General features: G+C 40.2%; 1 protein-coding gene across 1 annotated transcript in view; it reads left to right on the top strand.

Annotated features, from left to right (window-relative positions):
- Positions 1 to 1,646: 1,646 nt before the first annotated feature.
- LOC108553090 (paired box protein Pax-6) overlaps positions 1,647 to 21,295 on the top strand; it is a 66,107-nt gene continuing 46,458 nt past the window's right edge. The window contains exon 1 of the mRNA XM_017907860.1: positions 1,647 to 1,706. Coding sequence (XP_017763349.1) covers positions 1,694 to 1,706 — 13 coding nt within the window. The 5' untranslated portion in view covers positions 1,647 to 1,693. The remainder of the gene's footprint in view (positions 1,707 to 21,295) is intronic.

Below are 21,295 nucleotides of genomic sequence, written 5' to 3'. Positions count from 1 at the left end.
GGCGACGTTCGCATCCGTGTGGGACGCGAGGAGGGTAATTACGACACTCGACGCGTCGTGACGTTGAAAATGAAGGAATACTTTGCGTGTGCTCGCACATACGGAGATTACACCGCGGTGTGGGTCCGCGTACGTGTGTATCTAAGCTTTTAAAAAGGGTTTTCGCGTCCGCAGAGGAACGCATTGTACCCTTAAGCTCTCTCGTAGGAGACGCGATGTCGATTCTTTTGCTCAACAAGTCGTGCCTTTTCTAGAGCGGGACTCGTTACACGATGGAGCCAATTAGAACGGAGGGACACCTTTTCAATGTTTGTTACGCCGCACCGCGCGGTAATTATGAGCCGCTTCTTGTCATTGGGCTTAATGAATGTCTATTAATTAGGCGTGACTGTGATATTGGGTGAATGTGAAGTGGAGATGGGTGCTGGTTGGCGCACTGAGCTGGCTTGTGTTTTGTGTATCGTATTATTGTTATTATTCCTCCTTTCCTTTTTATTTTCGACATTTCGAAGTCGATGTTTCGTGTCGAGAGACATTGTATCGGACTTTGGCTGATGAGAAATGTTTAAATTTCTGTTCCCTGTTTGAATTTGTTAATCCTCCGATCATCGTACATTTTTATTAATTTGAAGTATCCCTTATAATTTTCCTTAGATGCTAATTCCAAATTAATATTGAAAAGAAATTTCAATGAAATTTATATAGAGGTAGTTTCCAGGAATATTATTCCCTTCGCCTACAATATCATGCGACTATCTCTCCTGGTAAGGAAACCGGACAAAACTAGTGTCACAAATGAGAGGCATGGTTCGTAGATAGGAGCCAACGTAAACAAACGTTCAGGTTCACCGATGACTTCCTATTTCAGTTAGGTGTTATTCCTCGGAGCGTTCGAACGAAATGGCTCCACGTGTGACCGACTCTGTTGTTGATTATGGCTCGTGCCATCGGAACTTAAATCGTAGAACAACGTGTTACCTAGCACATACGGAAGATTATTACATTACGTAAACGAGTTCTTTCTTATGCAAATAATTATACACTTTCATAGTTCGTTATATGGAAACGTAAATCGAATATTTCGTCATGGGATAAACAGTTATCGGGGAATATCGTGTTTCCGAGTATATTCCAAGATAGTCGAGTCACACTTGCGTAACTTGCAAATGAGATGGATTTACACAGGTGTCGGTAACACGAGCACATTTTTGGAAAAGAGCACAGGTCTAATCTCAGAAGTTGTGTACGCCCTCGAAGCACAGTTTAAAGAAGTTTCCGTGCGTGAATGGATTTTATTATAATGTCTCGGTTTACTCACCATTCGCTTTCAATCGCCATCGGTAATAATTTTTATGATACTCGTTTATCATTCGTGTAATAACTAAGTAATCCTGATTATTCGTCACATCGGTGTGCATAAAAGAATCGTCAAACTTTAATTCGGTTATACGATATAACATCTTTTCTTTGATATTCTTTGTCAATTATCAAATGGTTTAAGAAATTTGATATCTTATTTTTGACGAAAGTAATGAAAGTAATGAGCAGTTGTTACATTAATTTGGAAATTTCTTTGTTTCAGTGACCGGAAGTGCCTAAAGGCCCGAAGATTCTGCCGTCGCAGCAGCTGGGCGCTGCGGTCGCTCCATGGCCGGGCGCCACCGGTCTCCTAGCCTCTGTCACCGCTGACGATATGGCACACAAAGGTAAATTTCTCCACCTTTTCTATTTTAACTTCCTCTAATGCTTAGAATAATTAAATAACTATGACACCCCGGTACAACCACTTTGCAAACCCAGCGGTTAATCTACATTTTAACGCGTAATGTTTCTCGCAAATGTGGAAACTATGTGTCGTAGTATGCGAAATTCGTCTCTGCAATAATGTTACTTATCGAGACTACTGTTTATTATACCTGATTTTCGAGGAGCAGTCCAAGCATTCCCATGCACTCACTCTTCAAGTCGAGAAATATTCTACAATAATATTTCTTTCATAAAATTAATTAAATTTTCTACCAGAATTTCGCAGAATAATAAATACTTCGTTAATTCTTTAATTATTCCAAGTATTATATTATATATTTGATTAATATTGTTATAGTTCATTCTGTCAGACATAAAGATACGTATATTTTATAAGAGAGTAATTATAATCGATCGTTATAATTTCTCTGATCGTCTGAATTACGTCGATTATTTTGTCGAAATTTTTACTCCGACGATTATTCACCAACAGAGGGCAAAAGAAACGCGTATCTCCATTCAAGGAATTTAATTCGCGTTAATTAAATTCTTCGCTCTCCTTTGCATCTCAGTCTTTCACTCGCATTCGAAGGTTATCAAGAAAACGGTTACCAAAAAGGAACCCCGTGGAAATAAATAATTTTATACAAATAATTTACCTCTTCGGGACAAATACATTCGTTCCTTTCAGTTAAAAGCGAAGATCTGCATATAATAGCATATAATATTCCATTTCTATAGAACATCTTACGATTAGTATAAAATATTCAGGCGTATCTAATAAACAGCTAGGATCAAAACGTAATTACACGTACATTTTTCTGTTTGATCGGAAGATCTACGAAAACCCTATGAAACTCCAAGGAAAGCAATTTCAAAGGAAAACGACGTTAATCCTAAACGGAAAACAATGTCTCACCCGAACCGTGCTCCACATGCCAAGGAGTCCCAAGAAGCAATTATTCTTAGAACAGGATCCACCCGTACGCGTCCTCTTTCACGGCAAATTTCCCACGACGTATAATAACCGCATACAAGGCATTTAAAGCGAAAACTCGCGAAACTGGCGCACGCTGAGCCGCGGCAAATTATACCGGCCTTATAGCGGCTAGGGTAGAAAGGGGGTTGGTCCAGGAAACTGCGAACCGGGAAATAGCCGTGAAGCCGAATCGAAACGTCCGAGAATCAAGAGGGAGACGTTCAGTTGATGGCTAAGGCGTTTAACCCCATTAGTCCTGAATGGAAGTTCACCGTTCTCTCTTTCTCCTTGCCTTTCCAAGTTTCCTCGTCGCTGTCCCGCGCGTTTGCTCGAGCTCTCTTAACACGAAGGGGGTCCAAAGAGGATGAACAGACGACGTCTCAAGGCTTTCTAAAGCCGACACCGGGCTCCTGCCTGAAACTGGCTGCTCACTTCACGTATTGATTTCCATTCTCTTACGCCTTCCAACGCTCGCCCTTTTCCGCGGCTTCCCCCCTGGCCCCCTGCCGCCCCCGCGCCGAAAATCGCCACCCTTCCGATAGGATCGCCCGGAGAATCTGTCACCGTGGTCGGCCTGCGATTAAGACGAGGACAAACTCTCGATTCGACTCGGTTTTCACGAATTTCGGAGCTGTTCCAGCGTGGCGAATGAAAGTCGGATCGCAGAGACTCGGATAGGTGCAGTTTGGAGGGTGTGGTTATTGGGAATTGTGTTTCGGATTTAGGTTACCGTGGCTAGAGTTCTTGTTGGTAATGGGGACTATCGTTCCTCGGGTTCTCTTTTTCTGTTTAGGAAGATTGTAGTATCGTGTGTGCAAGATTGGTGACACTTAATGATGGAAGATGAGCGTTACAACGTGATTCAAAGGGTATGAGAAATTACCTGTTCATATTCAATTAATACATGGTTAATAACATATACCTTTTGTACCTAGTATTCATATCTAGTGCCAATTTTTAAGCCCTACAGTTAAATCCAATACTAATATTTGTAACACGAGGTTGATTGAATTTAAAAATTGTCCTCCTGCAAAGAAAGGAAAGAGAGAAGAGGAATGGAGAAATGGAGTTATATTTTATCTCTGTAGTAGGAATATTTTTCTCATATAAAATAATGATTAATAGTGGTACATGTAACGTAGGGATAACCCAAACATTGGAGGAAAATCCTGTTCGATTGCAAATTTTCTTTCTCGTCCATATTCATCTCTTAACTTGATCATCTAGCCTACGTGTATCCAGAACAATTGACTCTCGAAAAATATCAGTTATTTGACGAAATAACTCGCTTCCTTCAGGCGACCCCGAGAAGTTAGGTCGTTCCGGTCCTTTTGCGGTTTCCATTCCGCGGTAGGAGTCTCAAGGTGACGTGTTAAATGGTCGATAGGAATTAAATCATCGAAGAATCTACAAGTGAGCAAGCGGGAATCTGCACGGTGCTCGAAAATCCACGAGTTATCTGACCGAGTGCGGCTCAGTGGGGTGTGTAGCGTTAAGTTGGCGTTAGCTCATCGAATCGTTTCGATGGGAACGACGTCGGCCGCGATGCCAGCAGACGACGAGGGTTTTGATCGATCGTACGTACAAATCGTGTTTCCGGTTTCTCCTCGTCACGGGAACAAATCGAGTCTTCTTTTTTCCTATTTTCTTTCGAATCCTTTTTCCCTCTTTCTCTCCTGCCTCTCGTTCTCTGTCTCCTCGCGTACCTCTTCTTTTTGGTTGGCGTTTGTTTGCTCGATTCTACGGTGAAAATTTTAAGCTCGTCCCGCTCGATTCGCGTCCATTCGTTTTTCGATCCTTTAACGCTTTCTAATCGCTCGGCGGGAATCGAACAATCGTCTGGCGAGAGTTTTGTTCGTTTTATGATCACGATCGGCTAGCTCGATCGGGACAGTTGCCGGGGAAATTGAATTTTGGGGTAGGTGTCGGAAGATTGAATTCTGGGCTCGATGATCGCGTTAATTTTTCAGAGTAGTCGAGTTTAAGGGTGCGACGGAAACGACTTATATGGTTAACCCTTTGCGCTGCAATCACGAGTTCTTTACCTAGAACCTCGTACTTAGATCGTAAGCTGCGCTGATCACGCGATCATAATTATATTTCACGAGTTTCAACGGGCCCAAGATTCGAAAAATTTCTCAAATTATCATCTAATTTTGTCGCGAATGGAATAGATGTATAGACGGTTCATTAAAAGTAAATACTACTTCGATGTATAATTTTTTGGAATTAAATCGCAGTGCGAGGGATTAATACGATATTGCAGAGTCGATTTAGAAATTTGTTAATATTTTCTTTAATAATACTTCCTTTGGTATGGATTCTTTGTATTGGCTGTTACAAATTTGCATTCGCTTTTTTTAAACTTATCTGTGAAGTGATGTGAATTGTAGGTTGCAATGTACCTTAATTTTGTATTCCCTTGTTTTGAAGATTCGTGTAATTCTACTTTCAATGATTTAATCATTTATTTCGACTAAAATATGAAGAAGGGGTTCTTATTTTTATTATTTTGTTGTTTCGTTAAATTCGAAATTTACTAGAAAATCGAGGCATTAGATGCGAGGTTTATATTTTTCACACAAATTATTGGAATATTAATATAATTTCTTGGATTGTGATGTTTATATATTATCTTCGTATAGTTTAATATTTTTAACCCTTTTAATTGATAGTCATTTATGCTAGTCATATCACATATGATGGTGGACGTGTACATTATATCATCGTATAATTCATTCTAAAATATGCAATATAGTATATATTGTTTTCTATACGATATTGCATAAAACATAGAATAGAATTTTAATTTTTGCTTCAAATATTAAAAAATAGTTATAAAGTATGCCAGTAGTTGAATCTGAACCTGGCATAATGTTATGAAATATTGGAATTGTAATACGTACACGTGTATGCACGTCTTTTAATTACAAATTTTCATTACAGTACTTCACTTTCATAACGACTATAACAAACTAAGGTTTATTGTGACTTATTTCTTCTTATTACTAATTCTTCGTGGTCCCATCAAAATAAAAAAGCAAATCGATACACGAAGCCATGGAACCTGCATGGAGGTATTCCTCAGTCGATAAAGATCAATTTCAACTACAAAATGTAACCCCATAGCTACTCCTGCTAATCATCGTGTTTGAACCCTAAAACCTTTCCAATTCTAAATCACTGTTAGTAATTCAAACTACTTAAAACAAGTTCAGAGTGTTGTACTTTCTCATTCGTTTTCGTTTGTTTATTGAACGAACGAAAAATTTATGATGGAATCAGGTGCCGAATTAGGTGACTATAACCAAGATGGTGTTTCTAGCGAACCATCAGATTTAATAAAATTTTTAGGACCATTCAGAGTAGCTGGTCGCGTGAAGGAACTCTGAGACTAACGACGAGGACTTGATTCTAATTTCTAGCGAGAGTTTCGAAAGTTTGACAAGTCTTTGCGTAGTTCACGAAACCGGGACTCCATAAATTCTGTCATTAATTTGCTAATGGTTCACAACGCTAGCAGCTCCGCTAACAAGCTCCTAATTTTACGCCAACTTTACACATTCTTCACTTCTTGATCGAAAAGGGTGAGACGAAATAGTGGGAGACTATGTTACGTCCAAATACAGGGAATCATGACACCTATTCGATGACAGTTTGGATTATTTTGTTGCAAAATTATTTCTGTCTTAGGTTTTCTATCGGATATTTTTATTCGGGGTCTTTTTAATTTCCATTTTTCTCTCTTTTCTTTCACAGCATAGATTCTTTTCGTTGGGTTTTGGCCTGTATTTTTAAATATCGTGGCATAAATTTTTTTGCCAGAGGCTTTATATTGCTTAAAAAGTGGCATACTTTGTTCACTTAGTCCGTGCACGAGGAACTTTTTATGAACTTCTAAACTTGCCTTTTGTGTTCCTATCCTAAAAATATTATTTTATACACGTGTATAGATCTATATAGGTATATGAAACAGGCATTCCAAGTATAAAAGTATATTCTGCTTTCAAAGTTAAAATTAACCCTCTCGCGGCTACGGTCGTACATGTACGGTTGTGAAAAACCTGTGAAAAGAATATCGCGTCAACAATATGACACGTGGTAAGAAGAACACTCCAAGATTATGTGAGTAAAATTAGAAAATAATTCAACGACATATACCAACGAAACCTTCTCGAATAAGCTATAGCGGTGCAACGATGACGTCAGGCGCGGGCCAATAGCGACTTTTGGGTCTCATGGGCCCTTGCTATTATGCTGGCATAAAGGGGTCGTCTGTCAGGTTTGCGTTTAAAAGGCTTTTTATTTTCTGGAATCGTTCAATTCCAATCCCGAAGCGGTACAAAGCACATAAGTCGTTACAACCTTTAGGGACACCTACATTCTTCTCTTGCACTTCCATAAGCGTACATTTCACATACTTTATATATTGTTCGCTGTATAATTATATACGGTTAGTTCCCTGCAAATAAAAATAAATTCTGCAATTTCAATGCAAGAAATTGCAGCAAAGCCTATACGATCTCTACCATAGAAATTTATTGGAGATACAAGCCGTAGTGGCGCTAGTGAGTTAAAATTCTTCTTAAGACTGCCGAAACGCTACTCGTGAAAGAGTTATAAATCATTTCAATTCCACCTGAAATTTAATCATCACACCTTTACTGAAGGAAACTATTAAAATCCAAATGGTCGTATTCGTTAGAAATTTTCCAAATAATTCCACTCGTTTAATTGAAAATTAAATTCATTTTTATTTCAATCGTGTCCCGGAACATTCCAAACTACTCCACCAATCAAATGGCACCCATCATTCGCGAGAAGCTCTTTCTCCGCTATCAGAGAGCGCAAGTGAAAGTCCCGGATGTTTAAAGAATCGCTCGACCCCCGGATCCGGGGTACGCGCTCGAGCAATCGTCTGTCAACGCGTCTCCTCGTCGACGAATCATCCCCTGGCACCCCTGCCGAAGCTCGTAAGGGACGACGATGGTGGCAGTTAAAGAAGAAGGGGCAAGGGGTTCGGAAGACGCGAAATAAGAATAAGAGGAAATCGCTATGCTCTCTGCGTCCTCTTCCTTCTTTCGTCCTTCCTCTTATATCGTAACCAGGAATGGGAAACGAGCGGCGGAGGCGAAAAAAGAGGGTGGACAGGGTGGTTCGTGGCATTGATCGTTTCTGAATTCCGAATAGACGCTAACGTCGCGAACGTTTTCTTCTACCCGACCCTGTTTCTTCGGCTGGGCTTCCACTGTCGCGAATACGCGCCAACAGGGCCCATTTGCATGTGTCACGTCAGATTCGTACGCTTGTCAAAGCGTTCGGGAATATTAATGTTGGGTATTAGATTCGGGGATTATAACAGAGGCTAACTGGATTCATCAAACCAGCCGAAATGGATGGTTCTAGCTATTTTAGTTTTCACAACTGCAATGGCAAAATGTGGATAATTTTGACTGAAGTATGTTGATTTTTATTTGGATAGAATCATGGTTGTTGTTGGATATTGGGGATAATAGCAGAGGCTATCTGGAACCTACAAACGAGTTAAAATGGATGTTTCTGGCTATTTTAGTTTTCACAATTGCAATGGAAAAATGTGGATAATTTTGATAGAAGTATATCGACTTTTATTCTGACCGAAGCATGATCGTTGTTGGATCTTCGTGGAAGAATAAGAAGTACGGCTCTAGTTTTGGAATCTATCTGTATTTAACGTACACAGGGCATGTCTACATCGATCGACGGATTACAGAAGAAGTGAAGATACAAGATGGAGAAATAAGCGTAAAACGATTTCAGATTGTCATTTGGCATATTGTGAGTACATATTAATAATTAGAGATGTCGCGATTACGAGTAATTAGGTATATTTAATGATATATTTAACGGCAGAATTCGTTTGCAGGTTATCGAAATGAACATTCATTTTTGCTACTTCGAAGAATCGGCATTTGCGTCTACATCTGCAAACTATCGATCTGCATTTTGAATAGGTATTTTGCAAGTGTCACTTTTCAAATCATTGGCAACGTTTCCGCTTGAAAGACGACCATCCTCGAGATATCGAATATAATTTCTGAGCGGAGGGACGCAGACGTGGAAATAAACAGCCCTTGGCTGCGAGACGTTTATAATTCTCGCGTAATCGTAACGTCCAAGTATCCCCGTGCAGCGAAACGAGGCGAGCGTTCTCAGCAGCCGAGAAAGAGTCCTCTTTGCAGAGCATCGCGAAGCGTCGAGGGACAAAAGAACGAGCTTCTTCTTCGCCTCGACTAAGAAACGAGAGCAGCAACTGTTCCCTGTGCAAACACGCTGTGCCATCGCTCCGCGAACGACTCTTCTAACTGTTAAACGAAGTAAAAGAAGGAAGAAAAAAGGAAAAAGGGAGGAAAAAAGGTGGAAAAGAAAAAGAAACGAAAACAGAGACAAAGAAGTATCAGAAGGAGAAGCGGTAGAGGAAGAAGTAGTAGAAAGAGCAGAGCAAAGGAAGCTACCCCCTGTAAAGGTCTCTCCCCCGGCACGGAGGAGGCGAGAGCTTTGAACGTAGAATTCCACGGCTACCTTCGCAGCACCCCTTTCCCTCCACGCGGAAGAAAAGAAGAGGGTGTCGGTATTTTTATGTGGGGGCAGTTACGAATTAATTGAATGACACAAAAAGAGACAGAGAGGTTGCCGCCTCTCGAGGACGGTAGAGGGGAAATATGGCTGAGGGATCAAAGAAACCTTCTATCTGTTTTACGCTACTGCCAGGCATTTTAAATAGTCAGCCATCCTCGACCTCCTACTTCTCATCTTCTGCTCCTCGATTCGCGTTTTCTTTTCATATTCTTCTTTTCTTCCTCGTTTACCTTGTCGGGATTATTTCTGACCCGTGGGGTGAGGGTGAAGGTAGGAATGTGGACCAAGGGGTTGTAATATGGTCTTCTCTGTTTTAAGTACACTGATACTACGATAGGTAATCGACACGATTGTTACGAATCCCCTGTCGTCACTAGAAATAAATAGTTCTGTTTATCGGATACAATTCACAGACAAATATCTAATTTTGCGTAGTGGAATATCAATTCGGTATTAGGATATTAAAATTCTTTTAATTTCCGGTTTAGGAAGAAACCGTACCAGATTTCAATGACTCGATACACTTGTACGGTATTTAGCACCTTCGCCTGATATCGCGTGAGACTCATGCTAAGGTAATCGAGCCAAACATGACGTAGTGAGAGGCGTGGTTTGCAGATAGAGCTGAAGGTAAACATCGACGGTCTCGGGCAGGCTCGTGGTTTTAATTTTCGCAAATGTTTCCTGTCCCATTGTCAGTTGCGTGTTATTCTTCGCCACGTTAGTGCGAAATGGCTCGACGTATGCCTGATTTTGTTGTTAACCGTGCCACGCGCCATCGGATCTTCAAGTTTTCGAACGAGTGTTAGGTTAGTAATATTTATTTTACAATCTTACAATTTCTTGACTATTCTATAAGAAACTTTGGGTGGGTCCTAGAGAGTCCGTGAACAATATTAGGGAATTATTTTGAAGGGTTTTGGTGAACACAGAGAAGATACTGCGCGTTCATTTCGTCAAGGACGTGCCTCTGTAACGTTTAACCATTATTTCCATTAGCCAGGCTAGTGCTTGATTTCTGCCAATGTTTTTCTGCCTCGGTTAGGTGTTATTTTATAAATGACTCGACGTGTAACCGACATTGCTGTTGATTATGGCACGCGCCACCGAAACTTAAATCGTAGGACAAGGGATTAATTATCTCATCTATAGTCTTCAAATTGTTTAGCAAATTTTCAAACGATAAATTTCCAAGTCTGGAGACAGCAATAACTCACTATCGATTAACCGATGCGAACATCTCAAACAGCATCTCTTAAGTTCCACGAGACTTCGTGCTCGACTCAGGAATATCGATCTTCGGAATTAGAACCCGCCAAAGCTAGCAATTTCATTCGTCTATCCAAGAACGTCGAGGCCAACTAATCATCTTTCCTACGAAATCTGGAAAAAACAAATCCAGCCAACGATGACCAGTCGTCCAGAGGCCGTCCGTCCGAGCCAGCATCGGGGGCGGAAGATGCCTGCCGGTCGCTGAAGATAGTCGGACGTGGAACTGTACGTCTTGCATCAAGTGTATTCGACTGTAAAATTCCCTCTTCAAACAGAAACGGGTGGCTGGCACATTTCGGCGGCTGGCTTGGTCCAGGCTGAAAAAGATGGGAGGCCGTCGGATGGGGTGACCCGGAGGAATTCCTAGTCCAATACAGAGAGAAAGAGAGAGGTGGACTGTACAGCTCGAGAAAATTCACCGTTGTACCCAGCACACGTACGAAATGGCTCGATAGATAGATAGCCGTAAAATCTACGGCTCTGCTTTCTCGTGCTGGCCCAGGTCTTGCGGCGGGAAGAGCAAAACGGGGATCCTCGTACGGATGGAATAACGCCGTATCCAGCGACTGTTCAACGGAGCCGCAATAGCGGAAACGAGCACGCGACGCACAGGCATTCTTCGATACTTTGGAATATAAAAGCAGGCGAACGATTACAAGGACTGGTAGCTGCAGCTTTTCGTGGGACTCATGCGTGGCGAATGCTGTTGTACGAAATTATCGTGATATCGCCTGTGGAATGGGAACGCAGAGACGTTCCTGAGATACACGAAAGGTATATTCTTGGTGGAATTTGGTTTTCAGAAAATTCTTCGCCGATTTAGTAAGATCGCGACTAGTCGTTCCAAGAGTAAGATTCTGCAACTACGTTTTCGACGAATTCTTCGACGTGGATCGAGAGAGTTTGTTATCTCTTGATACGTTACATCTTTCACCCCCTATTCGAAAATTGTCAATCGCGCTACGCTTAAATACGATTTTTCGGCTTCCTTTTAAAAGTAAAACAGTGCAAAGTGTTCCGCGGAGAATTATTGAAGGTGAAGAATTCCTTAATATTAGAAATCACAATGTACAGTATTCTTAAAATCGCTTACTACGATTGAAACGTACCTTTTATTCTATATTCCAAATTAATTTATTCTTGGACGTAGCTTGGGTGGTAGATGCCTCGAAGATGAAGTTTCAATCATCAGTACCAAGTAGCGTATAAGTTAGATAGAAAGCAAATGGTACTAACAATTTAAATAACCTCAAGTGGCAGGAATTTTGGCAACCCTTTCCTATTATCAAACAGCCCGAAGCCCACACGCGTCTGTAATTAAAAATTCCCGACTCGGAATATGCGTTGGACGAAAATGTTTTTATTTTTGCGCTATCGAAAGTAAAAATGCAGTAGGATCGAGTCGGGGGTGGAAGAGAGTGCATTAGTGTGGAAGCTCATTAACGCGGCGAAAGAAAAGAACGAGTGGCCCGACGACCCTCGCCATTGTCAGGACGTGAAGCTATTGCGATGAGAATTTCATGGATTCTTCACGGCCGTCGCGATCGTTTCACTGATTTAACGCAGAAAAGTGGACTGAGGGGACCGGAAGACGTAGCGCGATTGGGTGTTCCTTTTAACGCTGCCCTTTCACCGGATTTATTGTGTCGCGTCCGCGCTAAGCTCGTAGGAAATTATCGCTGCAATTGATGCGATAATAAATAAAATTAATCCAACCTGTACTTCTGTCGAAGAAACGAGATACGTGTTCCTAAACAAATTTCGAAGATCTGTTTCCTGGGATCGATGTTTCGGTTTCAGTTTTTCAACAGCGAGACTTCAATTTCAACGCGGTGTTCATTAAAGTCAATGAAATGGAACAAAGAACCCAACGTTGACACAGAATAGCTAAAAAATGAAATGAAATAACAAAACGATGGGACATAAAGAAAGCAACGATGAAATATTCGAATTCTGGAGTAAATATAGATAGAAAGGAGGAAATAATATCTGGAAAAAGAACGTGCAATTATGTTAAATTATACGAGGAGAGTGGGTGGTGGACTCGACAATGGCTATCAGCTAGCCGATAGATCTAACCAATCACCAGCATTTACCCTTACTTCTGCACCACCTCCAACAAACCTCCAATCAAGCATTCAATCGACCTTCAATCGACCTTCAAGTTACCTCCGACACATACCTCCACCCACCCCCGACCTACTCACCACCCACCCGAAGAAAAAATTAAATGTGCCCTCACCGAAGACAAACCAACAAATAGCTCGAAATGATTCGCTTATTAGAGACAAGCATTATACATATAAAAAGTAATTAATTAATTAATTAAAGTGTCGCGAAATTAATAATGAAAATGCATAAAATTTATTGATCGAAAAATGTCAATTTCAATTTCTAATTTTACAATTTAGTTGCATACTATTGTTCAATAACTGCATAGGAAATTTTATTTCTTTTTAGCTATTTAGTAACTTTAAATAATTTTAAATACATCGTACGTTGGTTTAATTGCATTTATAGTTTCACATTACGTTGCTTTCTGTCTTTCTTTCGTACGTTTTAATTTTACATTTTGCTTCTCGTTATACATCACGCTCTTTGTCCCCTGCTAGAATTAACTCCTTTGTCTACAATATTGTGTGAGAATTTTGGTAAGGAGGTCGAGCCAAAACACGAGTATCGCAAGTTCGGAAATAGGGCTCAACATAGATATCACTGGTCAGGCTCGTATTTAATTTTCGTCCTGTCCTTCTGTCTCAGTTAGGTGTTATTCTCCTTCTTCTTCTTCTTCACGTTCGGACGAAATCTTCACGCTCGACGTGTGACCGACGTTGTTGTTGATTATGGCACGCGCCTTCGGAACTTAAATTGTAAGATGTACGATGATTTAATTAATCTCGTGTTGAGTGATATATATTGTTATTATTCCTTTATATGGATCTTCGTTCCGACAAATCTTCTTAACTCGCGTTTTCTGTTGCAAAATTCTGTCATTGTCTCGATAGGAAGGCCGTCGTTTCACGTGCTATTGCTACCATAGCTGGAATAAAAAGCGTGACGTACGCGACGCCCTTACGTAATAGTCACGAAGAGGGTGGCTCGGAGAAAATAGCGACAGGGTGGAAAGATACCGCGACGACGACGCGTGGCGTCGCCGTCGCTTTTGTCCGTCTGCGGACGCTAGCTCGTGACAGCTGGAGCTTTAATCGGCGAGACGAGTTTTCCAAGTATCTCCCGAGCTGAAATCGTTTCCGTTACTATTCTTCGTTACTTAAAAACACACGAGTTAATGATTCATAGTGATAATTAATCGTCGTAATTATTCTGCTCACAGTTCTTAAAACTTAATCGACGAATCGAGTTCCCAAAATATCTGTCAAGCTTTTATTCCTTTAGTTTCGAGTATTTATTCCTTTAGTATATCTTTTTCTTAGAAATATTCGAGTTAATAATTTGTAATGTCAATTGTCACATTTATTGTAGCCCCATTCTCGACGAATTTAAAACGAGGGAGTAGATATGACAGGACAAAATCGAATTCCAAAAATCTTGTATCTATATTAATAGTCACATCGATATTTCATGCTTTCTAAATTTGCATTGTTTTGTTCCTTTCAGGTAGGCTACTATATTAACATGATATTAGCATGGTATCAGACTGTTCTTCGACTTTGTAATTCGTTTTACGGATTCTTCTGTAAATTTTCGAAGAAAAATCATGACACTTGGTTGCAACTGACAGAGAAGAGGAGGTCGAATGAAACAAGAGGAATCATTGCGAACAAGTATAAATCGATGATGATAGTCTCTCGAACAGTACCCGAATTTGATAACGAAACTGGGAGATGAAATGACAATGGAAAAAGGTGTAGGAAAACGTATTATACTCGATGAAGACGAGAATAAACAGGATTTCAGAGGATCTGTGCCACGCGAGGCAAACGGTGGTAAAAGAAACGACAGGACTCTTCGATGGAAACTAATAGAATCTAGAAAGGGAGAGGAGAGAAAAAACGACGAATACAGTACTGAATAAATATTTTGACAAACCGTTCCAGAGGGGGCAATGGTGCCCATGGGTACGTCGACAACTGTCGGCCTAATTTTCCCCTAAACATTTCCGGAGATTACATCGGATTCTCATTGTACTTGCCCCGTGGATCACGGATTTGCTCTTACAACGGAGATCCGTGTAGGTTTTGGATGAAGGAAAACGAGTGCCTTTAGCATGCTCCGGCTCTACGCTGTTGACAATGTATCGTGGCATATGGAATTTTAGATTCGCATCTATTTCGACTTCATCAATCAATTCCATGGAATTTCATTTTTTGATTAATTGGAACAAGACTGAGAAGACGGGTTAATAATTAAAGCAAGGTGCCCAGATTATGCTACCTTATTCCAGTATTGGCCTTACCAAGGAACACACCTCGAAACACGATTTTAGCAGATAGGTTCTTGCTGCGAAAAGCTCTTCATACGTAACAGTAGTACTTTTTAATTCTCATTCTAACATACTCGATATTTTGAAGAATATCTAGAAAAATAAATATATTACATTCGTTCCTCCACGAACAAGTATCATCTTCAACTTCCGCAAGCCTATATTTAAACGGACTATGTAGCATTTGTAATCTGAAGACTGAATCTTCTATCGAATTATCATCACGATTAAAAATCATTTTTCATATCCAGCGAAATAAATTCGCAGACCCGTATCGCGTAAACTATAGCTGAAACTGTTCGTGTATATTTTTAGTATAATACACGGAAAAACTTTAATCTGGGAATATTCCTCTCGGCAAACATTTCCGACGACGAATTCTCTATTTTCCTGTATCTCTCGTCTCTCTATTTCACAACTCAGCGGATCATCTTGAACGGACCAAGAGCGGAACACTTCGTTTAAGACTCTTTACTCCCGGCTGACATAACTGCCATACGCTGTACGCCAATTTTTCTTCCCCTAACAAGATCACTACACCGACCCCGACGTTCTAAAGTACGAATCTGTTGGAGAACAATTCCTCGATACGGCACTTACTATATATCCCCGGGAACAACGTTGCATGGTAGAAAATCGTTGTTAAACAATCATCAGCAAAACACTTACCCAGCCATCGTGGAACATTCTCAGGTCCCTTTGAACGAACGTTTACTATTCGTTCGCTCGTTCGCGTTTAAAGTGTACGCCTCGATTCTCCGCGCATACTGTACAAAATAGAGCAACGAAAAGCTGGAAGAAGAGAGAGAGAGAGGAAAGAAAAGCTCTGGTGAAGTGCAATTTTTCTGTTCTTCGTCGCTTGTTTGTTTTTTTTTTTTTCTCTTCTTTCCTCGATGGAGAAATGGCGGAGCTGCGTGAGGAAGAGGGCGGAAATGCGTGCAGGATCGTTAGCGAGTGTGAGTTAACTGCACGATAATGACGTCGCGTTCGGATTTTTCATTTGATTTTTTGAAAGCTTCATTTGTGCACCACTGTTCGCCTCTTCTCCCTCTTGTACCTTCTCTTCCCGGTTCTCCACCCTCTTTTCGTCTTCGCTCTTCCCTCTTCCCATTTTTTCCCTCTCTGCCCGTTTTCCGTTTCCTTCCCTTTCGTTTCGCGCGCTTAAACCTGCACGCACACACGCGACAAGCATGTACACGGACGAGGCGGTGAAAACATTTTTTCTGAAAAGGACCCTCGAGTGGTCCTCCACTTGGCGTTCTGAAAGTTCTGGTCCGTTCTCCGCGCACAATAATAACGATTCCACCCGCACACCTGCTCGCAGAGCCGCCTCTTCAGGTCCTGACGACTCGACTAATCTCGTCGAACACGCTCTGCCTGACCCATATTCGTATTTTCATAACGAGGCCAAATAGCCTGGACTCCCTGCTGCCTCGTGGCTTCCTCTTTTCGCCACGCTCACACCTTTACAGGGATTGCTGATCAAAGGGTGACGAGAGTCTCGGTGATTATTTGTGGAATGATTATACGTGGAATCGCTGGAAAATATTCGTGATAGGATTCAGAAGATCGTGAAAGGGTCTTGTTTGTTATAATTCCTTGTAGGGTTGGATAATTTATTTCATATGATATTTTACGTCGATGTTTAAAATAATAGTGACATTCGCTAGAAATAATTGTAACGCGTTGCAACGGTTTGCGAAAAGTAACAGAAATTTCTCTAAATTTCGTGAGATGGTAGTATAGATGAGTTAAGGTCAGTTGTAGTTGTATCTTTCTGAATTTAAGATTTTTTCGCGGAATTTATTTGCAATAGTAAACTTGATAGTCTAATTTGTTATAACTCCATTTGATTACACTATTCCCAACTCTCCCCAAATGGTAAATAGTCTGTATCAATTTTATTACAATTTCGTTAGAGTATTGTAAATTCTTCCAATATAATTCTACACTTTTATTGGATTCGATGACATAAAATCTAGTATTCCAACTACATTTCGTACAATCATCGCTATACTATTGTACTATAGTCTCTGCAATATTCCCTGAAGATCACCACAATATAATATCCCGTGTTCTCTCGAAATTTTGGTTAGTTGTAGTTGTATCATTCTGAATAATTTAAGATTTTTTCCCAGAATTTATTTGCAATAGTAAACTTGATAGTTTAATTTGTTATAACTCCATTTGATTATACTATTCCCCACTCTCCCCAAATGGTAAATAGTCTGTACCAATTTTATTAGAATTTTATTACAGTATTGTAAATTCTTCCAATATAATTCTACACTTTTATTGGATTCGATGACATAAAATCTAGTATTCCAACTACATTTCGTACAATCATCGCTGTACTATTGCACTATAGTCTCTGTAATATTCCCTAAAGATCACCACAGTATAATATCCCCTGTTCTCTCGAAATTTTGGTTAGTTGTAGTTGTATCTTTCTGAATTTAAGATTTTTTCGCGGAATTTATTTGCAATAGTAAACTTGATAGTCTAATTTGTTATAACTCCATTTGATTACACTATTCCCAACTCTCCCCAAATGGTAAATAGTCTGTATCAATTTTATTACAATTTCGTAAGAGTATTGTAAATTCTTCCAATATAATTCTACACTTTTATAGGATTCGATGACATAAAATCTAGTATTCCAACTACATTTCGTACAATCATCGCTATACAATTGTACTATAGTCTCTGCAATATTCCCTGAAGATCACCACAGTGTAATATCCCCAGTTCTCTCGAAATTTTGTTGGAACCTCATGTTGGAACCACGCGTGTTGACATCGGGAATAAAGCCAGTGTTCCTCCAGAACCAATGACGCTCACGTTTCATTTCGAAAAGTAGATGTAGATCGACAGCTCTGCTCGCTATTCCCACAGCTGATCATTCCGATACGTGGACTAATTATGTCAAAACCCTCGGTGGACACGAGTCCCATGGGAACAAGCGGGACCGCGTCGACCACAATACCAGAGCCAGTCGATGTCATTGTGCACCTTGTGCCCGATTGTGCTCATGTACGGCTCTGTTAAAGGGCCCCTTTCCCGCCGCCTTTATTTCCTGGTGGTGCAGATCGACCCTCGTCTCTCTCTCTTCCTGCGTTTCCTTGCTGGGCCCTCGTCGCGTTTTTCGCAATAACCGACGAAACCTATAATAACCACCTCCCCACTGATCTACGCGTCATCCTTGGCTGTCCCTCGAGCACGAATTAGGATTTTCTGTTTTCTCTATTCCCGTCTCTATGCGAATTCGCGACAGCGAGCACGCCACGCGGATTACGACTTGGAACACATGTCGTTTCGTATTGTAAAGGGGATTTCCGTGTTCCTTTCCTATTTTTTCGCTTTATTTCCATGTTTGCGAAAGGGGGTTAGAGCTGGTGTTCACGGAGGAAGCTTTGAATTTGTAGAAACGATGGTCTTGGATAGGAGTTGGTTTAGGTCGGCTTTGGATCGTGAATCGGGTATTGCGGATAACGCAAGGATTTTGGTTTCAACGTGTTTCATTGCTCTAGAGTACGTTTCTAATTTTGTGCAAATTATTATTTAAATTTTGTTTACTAAATGGAGAAAGCTGTAATGTAGTAGCAATGTTAGTTTCTTTTCTAGATTTATTATGGTAGGTTTCATCGTCGTTATGAATTACCTATACATATAAATACGTGAATTTAGTATAACTGAAGAAATAGCATGACTAACAACACGACAATTTTATATTTTCAAGATACCTTGATTCCCACGTAACATCACCAAATTTATTCTTAGTAATCTATAAATTCCAGTTTTAAAGGAGCAGATTTAATAAAGGTTCGAAATTAGAATTAATTCGAACAATTTTTCTTCTACTTTGATTGAATTCTTTATAAATCGTCTTCCTTTCGTATTCGTTTGAATGTTTCGAATTTTACTAGCTGTGATATCTAGAAGAAAGCTTTAAGAATTTCCTTTAATAATTTTAACGTGTCTTTTAATTAAGTAAGTAATAGGAGAAAGCAAACTTTTAGTAAAGTGCTACTGAAACGAGGAGAAAAAAGGATTAACGATACTGGCAATCTTAATTGCTCTTGCAATTAGCTCAGAATCTTACTCGTAGAATACTGATTACACTTGGAAAAATTACAATGAAAACTCTGTTCCAAGCTTTGCGAATTTATTTTCTACTTCTTCCTCAAATATTCCCGATTCTTGGAATCGATTCGAAAGAAGAAAGAAGAAAATACTTTATCTTGCCTGAGTCATTTTTCACACAGGTCACCTGCAAAGATTTCGAGGCGTGATTCAATGATGAATTCCTTCTTCGATCATGACGATCTTTATTCTCTTTATTCGTATCTTTATACGCTAGTACAGCTGAACTATAGAATTAAAAATAGAAAGATAAGTATTCTTTCACACTTTGCTTTAGAAACTTTTTAGCTGTTTTTTAATTTCATATAATGATTAATCAATTCTGGGATTTATTTAAATAATAATCGTAATATTCAGCATTACCTACTTCTACATAATTTACCTATACTCCTCGATAATAAAAACTTTAAGTAATATAATAAAAATATCACTTTAAGCTCTCTTTACACTGTATCGACCGGAAGTCTATTAATAGGGCGTGTACTATCATAGTGTGGTATTAGTTCAAGCTGATAGATAATATGTTGCAACATCTACTTCCTGTTTTCTCCTCCACTGCTTCAAACGCTCAAGATTTTTCAAGATGTCTCTTTAATTATTTACATTCCAGATTATTTTAGAAAATCATAAGGTCCTCCGATAATTGCTTTTTCTCTTTACGTCTAAATTCAAACTCGATATCCAATCTCAATCAATGCAGTCTATAATCCAACGAAAATTATCTCAACGTGTCTTTTACATATTTCGAAAATCATCAGCCTTATTAAAATTTACAAACATGAAATGCATTTGGCGAAGGAAACAAAAGTGATAAAAATTCAAGACCGTTTATACAATGTGTATTAACTGAGAATTGAACATAAATTCTACAAGAGCAATGTCACTTAGGAATATTTTATTAATGGAAATTTGTTACCTTCTTCGAAGATCAAAAATTGGTCAATCACATTTACTCAGCATAAACTATAGAACAGTCAAACCACGGTGCAAAGAGGCACCCTCGTCACGAAAGCAACCCTTCGATCACCGCCAAGTCTCCTTTACCAAATCGGACTCAGCATCTCCGTCCCTTTCCGATCTTCGCAAATCCATTTGCCCGATCTTCGCATGAGCCATTAAATTCAAACCAAGAACACTCTGGAGCACAACCTCTGCCGTGAGTTGTTCTCGAAAAGTTATCAACGTTCGTCGGATCCCTGCTGGTCGATGCGAAGATAACGAAGGTAAACGGAATGGCGGTGGTGACCAGGCCAGAGAAATATGTGCGGATAGGCTAGGAAGCCCGTGGACGGACCTTTTCCACGCGGTGCACCCGGAGAAGCGGCTCTGACAGATCCGTTGGCGTGGAATAACGCGTTTACGAGCTCTTTGTCCGCTCCGCTTTGGGCCACGACCGCCTCGTGCTACCGTTGCTGTTGCTGCTGCTGCTGCTCTGGCTCTCGCCGATCCGGATCTATTCGAGCCGGCAAGTTCGAAGGTACAGGTTCGCCCCGCAGGTAATTGGATAATTCGAGCCGGAAGAGCATACGGCGAGGAGGACGCGATTAAGCGAAAAATCGCTTCCGAAACCGACAGCTGATTCGGTTTCTTATTTGCATTCTTTGCGAGCACGTGGATCACAGGTATGATACGTGGTCGTGGTGAAATCGCTGACGAGATCGAGGTGTTGGATCGACACGTGTTTATGCAGTTTATGGAGAAGTATAGTATGCAACTAGGAGAAGTGTCATTGCCATTATTATTATCAGTGTATCACCATTATTATTGAAACGTGTGAGTTTCGTACTTGCAATAAAATCCAACATCTTCTTGGAAGATTAGAGTCCTAATATGGGTAGAAATTTTCTTGTAACAGTTGGTATAATTAGGTACTAAATTTTGCTCGATAGAGCTTCGAATTTTGCATATGAGGCAGATCATTGAATTTATTTTGTCGATGAGCGAGTAATCTAGTTGAATCCTTTGCCTCTTTTACTTTATCAAAATTGTCGTAAAATTTAGGTTCTTGTGAGATATTATTTCATCGATAGTATATATCTCTCGCAAAGTTAGGATATGGGATAGGATTTGCTCTTCTACATGGAAGTGCAAGA

This window comes from Eufriesea mexicana, unplaced genomic scaffold, assembly GCF_001483705.2.
Source record: "Eufriesea mexicana isolate 0111107269 unplaced genomic scaffold, ASM148370v2 scaffold9296, whole genome shotgun sequence".
NCBI classification, from domain to species: Eukaryota; Metazoa; Arthropoda; class Insecta; order Hymenoptera; family Apidae; genus Eufriesea; species Eufriesea mexicana.
Note: the sequence above shows the minus strand (reverse complement) of the source record. Positions and strands in the feature narration are given on the sequence as shown.